The following is a 5,598-nucleotide window of genomic DNA, read 5'->3' on the forward strand; positions in this document are numbered from 1 at the left end:
GTTGATAAGTGAGAAAACAAATTAAGATGATTTGGAAGGCTTGCGAGTTGTAACCTCCTCCTCCTCCTGAACTGATTTATATATAGTGATTGATGAACTGAGCTTTCATGGGCAGTGATCTTCCAATTTTTTTCTATATTATGTCAAGAACAGTATCAAGATGGCGATCATGACTTTAGGTTAGATTTTTCCAGATTATACAAATGCTTACATTTGTTGATGCATACTCTTAGTGGTCAATTGGGTTGCAAACTAGGCCAAGCAACTCTTAGATGGCCTAACAACAACTGCCTAGCGCAGTTGATGAAGTTGTGGTGTGCTCAGCCCTTGCTTACCATGAGGTCTCAAGTTTGAACCTCTTAATCGCTTCGTTGCCTTATCTTGAATTTGGATCTGTTACATGTACGTTCACCTAGGCATATACATGAGGATCCAACCCATCCCATTTGTAAAATGAGACGGGTGAAAGATCCAAATGATAGAGTCTATGTGCCTTGAGGGATTCACATCTTTTACAGATGAAGGAAAGGCATGGGAATTCTTACTTGACTTAGCTGTCAAAACCCGTGAGTGGGAATCAACCCAAGAGAGTGAAAGAACCATAGGAGGAAAAGGATATTTTGTGGATGGGATAGTAGCCAAGGAAGCCTATTTGGATAGCCTAATCAAGAGAATTGAGGCTATTGTTCCTAGAGAGCCATCATCAGTCAATTTGGTTAAGATTTGTGCTTGGTGCCAGTCCCCTGGACATCTCCTAGAAGAATGCCCCAACACCTCTGGGGGCACTTCTAATGATAGTGTTAATGCCTTATACCAGAATAATCCATATAGTAATACTTACAGTGCAGGATGGAGAAATCACCCAAATTTCTCTTGGAATCAGGGTAACCAAGCAGGGCCTTCCAATTTCCATAATCAAGGTCAACTTGGACTCTAAAGGCCTCCCTTTGCACAACAATCTTTTTCCCAAAATACTTTTCCTAGGTCAAATGCAGGACCTCAGGCTAGTTTTCCTAGGGCCCCTCTCCTATCATCTTATCAGCAACCCCCTGGGTTTACCAACACTGGAGAGGCAAGTAGAATAAGTGACTTGGAAAAAAATATGGCCCTCCTCATGACAAACCATCAAAATCTTACGAGAGAACTCACTCAAGTTGTCTCAATTATGCGTGAGAGTGAGAAAGGAACTTTACCCAGTCAACCAGAGCCTAACCCTAGGCACCATGACAAACCATCAAAATTTTACGAGAGAACTCACTCAAGTTGTCTCAATTATGCATGAGAGGGAGAAAAGAACTTTACCCAGTCAACCAGAGCCTAACCCTAGGCATCATCAGCCTGTTAGTTCACAAACATCAACTAATGCACCACTGAATATAGTACAAGGTCTGACCCAACAAGGGCCCTCTAACCAATGTAATGTTGTTTATGCCCTTAGGAGTGGTAGAGAGTATCAATAGAGCGTTCTTAAATCTTCCTCATCTATTACTCATGTTAACTCTCCTTCAGTTGAGGACACAAGTGTGCCTCTTGTTTCAGGTTCGTCTGATGAACCTAAAGATTTTTTTGAAACTAAAGATGATTTGGTTAAGGAAACCAAAAATGATTCTTCTGAATAGGGGCAAATCCCTGACAGTCCTTATGTTCATCCTGTCTCATTTCCTAATCGCTTGGTAAACAAAAGGAAGACTACTTCCTTGGACAAAATTTTAGAAGTCTTCTAAAAGGTAGAAGTGAACATCCCCCTTTTGGATGCCATATCCCAGATCCCAGCCTATGCAAAGGTATTGAAAGATTTGTGTACTCACAAACGTATCACTAGTGTGCCCAAAAATATGTTCTTGGCAGGTAACATTAGTTTTATAATCACTCAGCCTATAGCAGCCATGTATAAGGATCCAGGGAGCCCTACCATATCTTATGTCATAGGCAACACCTACATTGAGCATGCCTTACTTGACCTTGGCGTAAGTGTGAATCTTTTACCTTACCATGTGTACAAGCAACTTGGATTGGGAGAATTAAAAGCCACTGGAACTACTCTTCAGTTGGCAGATAGGTCTTTTAAAATTCCTAAAGGGATGGTTGAGGATGTCTTACTAAAGGTGGAGGAATTTATTTTCCTTGTTGATTTCATTGTGTTAGATACCAAGCCCTTCTCAACCAAGAATGAGATCCCAATAATTCTAGGAAGACCATTCTTGGCTACTAGTAATGCATTAATCAACTGTCGGAATGGTTTCCTAAGATTATCTTTTGGTAACCAAACTATTGAGTTTAAGATGTTTATGATAGGCAAGCAACCACATATGGAATAAGATATTAATGTGATTGAGGATTTTCTGGATTTTTCTTATGATTTAAGTACCAACTTTGATATTAGTTTTGATTTAGATTTTCAAGAGTGTATGGATGAGTTGGATGATGATAGTGAAAATTTCTTTTCTAAAGTCTTGAGTCTTCACACACATATGGAGCCCTTAGGACCCCTTTCCAATTCTATTCCCAAACCTTTCATAGTTGAGCCCCCTAAGCTAGATCTTAAGGAGTTGCCATCTAATTTGAGGTATGCTTTCCTAGGGCCTGACCAGACTCTTCCTGTAATAATTTCTTCAAATTTCACTTCTAGCTAGGAAGAGGAGTTACTTAAAGTATTAAAAGATAAGAAGGAAGCCTTAGATTGGACCATGACTGATATCAAGGGTATAAGCTCTTCTATTGTGCAATATTATATACATCTTATAGAAGATTCCAAACTATCCACGGAACCCCAAAGAAGAGCTAACCCAGTGATGATGGAAGCTATTAAAAAAGAGATCCTAAAGTGCTTGGATCATGGAATAATTTATCCTATTTCTGACAGCCAATGGGTAAACCCAATTCATGTAGTGCCTAAGAAGTCTGGTGTGACTATAGTTCTCAATACCAATAATAAACTAATTCCAACCTGTGTCCAATCTGGGTGGAGAGTGTGCATAGACTACAGGAAACTTAATGTGGCAACCTGGAAGGACCACTTCCCATTGCCATTTATTGACTAGATGTTAGAGAGGTTAGATGGATATGAATACTATTGTTTTCTTGATGGATATTTCTGCTATAACTAGATCCCAATTGCTTTAGAGGACCAACATAAGACCACTTTTACATGTCTATATGGAACATTTTCTTACAGGCGTATACCCTTTGGGCTTTGTAATGCCCCTGCTACGTTCCAACGATGCATGATGAGCATATTTTCTAACATGGTCAAAAAATTCTTAGAAGTATTTATGGATGACTTTTCAATTCATGGGAATTCCTATTCTGAATGTCTTCATCATCTTTCTCNGCTGCGGGACAGCAGTTCTGAGGCCGAGCTGAGCTCCACCCTGAGGGCCGTGCTGAGCTCCACTTCCGAGGCCGAGCTGAGCTCTTCTACATGATGCCGAGCTGGGCACAACACCTGATGCCGAGCTGAGCTCCAGCCTTGATACCGAGCCGAACTGTGTACTCTGATGATTTTGATGATTTCCTGTATATACTTGATATTTAAACTTGATTCTTTTTGTGTATATATCATGCCTTCGGGCCCAAATGTATATATTTATTGTATCACAAATTTGGGTATCAAGTATATGTGATTTATTCACAGGAAAAAAAAAAAAAAACTTAATCTTCCGCTGATCTGATGAATTTATGTTAGTGTGTGTATGCTGTGGTGGAATACAGTATCTGATGGTCCTGGCAGGTTTGGGTTAACCGGTGTTAACTCGGTCACCGCTCCGGTTCAGTGTGAACGGGGTGTGACAATTATCCTTTCCACAACCAATATATGGCATTCATGAGTTGCTGAACTTCACAACTTCAAGGTTTTAATGTTTTGGATTGAACCCTGTTATAACTAAATTGATCAAGCAGTAACTCACTTTCCAAGTACAAAATTTCATCATTTCATGCTTGAAAACAATTAAATTTCGATATACCTTTTGTTCTTTAGATGAAGAATATAAATTTACTGGCAAAATGGTGAATAATTTGCTTTCACACGCCCACACACAACCCCTGCTTTTAGGGACCTGTGAAAAGACACCCCTACTCCCCATGGATTTATAGGACTGTATATATCGATCTAGATCGGATCGGATCGACATGTATCGATCGGTTTTACCCATTACAATTTTCTTACTCTTTTACTCCTGAAACAATACGGGTAACCGATCCAGATTGGTCAGGGATTAGGCATCGATCTCAGCCGATACCGATTCAATACAGCCGATACAATACCAACACTTGAAAACATGCTCCCACTGAACAGGAGCGGTAAAGAGTTCCTCCTCCCATTTTTTCTTGTCAACAGACTAAAAACTTAATTGTTTATACAGTACATTGACTGTGGGGGAAACTTTACTCCTTATTCCTTGAAAAAACAAAAACAAAAACAAAAAATAAAAACAGAAAAAAAAACACACACACACACACAGAGATGCAGAAAGAAGATAGAAGTTATGTAAGAGCTAAAAACTTAAGAAGTTAAGGATAGTAGAACCCTAGTTTGAAGCAGATGCAGAAAGCTTCTCCATCCGACACTTGTAAAAGAGGAACATTTGATCACGATCAGGAAGGTTCTCTTTGATCACAGAAACTTCCCTGAAATTCTGAATCCAAGCATGCAAGCGTGGGAATGTATGGGCATCCACCCATTTTTGATCTAATAAGTCTTCCAGCACTCCCAACCAGTGAGCAATCCATCCAAAGGCTAAATCTGCTAATCCAATAGTCTCTCCACCAAAGAATTTCTTCTCTCCAAGACCATGTTCTTCAATGGTTCTCAACATTTCTAAGCACCCTTTTATGGCTTTCTCTTGTTTTTCTCCTACTGTGTGAAACATACTCCAAATGCTTGAAGTCTATTAAGAACAAAACAAAACATCACCTTAGTTCATCACACTTTAGCTTAGTTGAGCCAAAAGAAAGTGCCCACAACAGAAATAAAAGATTAAAATAGATGCATAAAGAAAACTAAAACAGAAGGCCTAGAGCAGCTCCTGGCCATGCTTAAAATCACATTTCAAATTTCGTTGAAATTTCGCAAATTTCAACATGTCTGAAATGAAACAGGAGGCAAAACCCAGAGTCAACACTGTTTCATCGAAATTTTGGTCACAAAAATGCACTGTTTCATCGAAATTTTGGATTTTTTGACTCCCTAAATGGCCAAGGAAAGCTCACAAAACAAATACATTGTTTCAAAGAAATTTCAGTGACCAGATGGAGATTTTGAACTATGCTTAAAATGTAATTTACCTTATCTTCAGCAAATTTAGTCCAAAATCGAGCGACGGCTCTCTCGTAAGGATCAGTTGGGAGCAAGGGATTCTCCGGCCATGTCTCTTCAATGTATTGAAGGATGACAATGGATTCCACAACTGGTTTTCCTCCATGAACAAGTACTGGGATCTTCTTGTAAATTGGGTTGTACTGTAAAAGCAAAGCACTCTTGTTGAACAGATCTTCTTCTATGTATTCATAGTCTAACCCTTTTAGTTTCAGAGCCCATTTGACTCTGCAGCTAAATGGGCTAGACCAATATCCAAATAGCTTTAGTTCTTCTCCCAT

At 39.4% G+C, this 5,598-nt stretch overlaps 1 protein-coding gene across 1 annotated transcript; it reads right to left on the reverse strand.

The window, feature by feature from the left end:
* Window positions 1–4,386: 4,386 nt before the first annotated feature.
* LOC122063350 (probable glutathione S-transferase) lies at window positions 4,387–5,598 on the reverse strand. Its single transcript, XM_042627073.1, has 2 exons — window positions 5,287–5,598; window positions 4,387–4,889 (listed from the first exon to the last, which is right to left on the reverse strand). Exons 1-2 carry the CDS (start codon window positions 5,596–5,598, stop codon window positions 4,530–4,532), a joined length of 672 nt encoding a protein of 223 aa, XP_042483007.1. The 3' UTR covers window positions 4,387–4,529.

The sequence above is a fragment of the Macadamia integrifolia genome, unplaced genomic scaffold (assembly GCF_013358625.1).
Source record: "Macadamia integrifolia cultivar HAES 741 unplaced genomic scaffold, SCU_Mint_v3 scaffold1299, whole genome shotgun sequence".
NCBI classification, from domain to species: domain Eukaryota; kingdom Viridiplantae; phylum Streptophyta; class Magnoliopsida; order Proteales; family Proteaceae; genus Macadamia; species Macadamia integrifolia.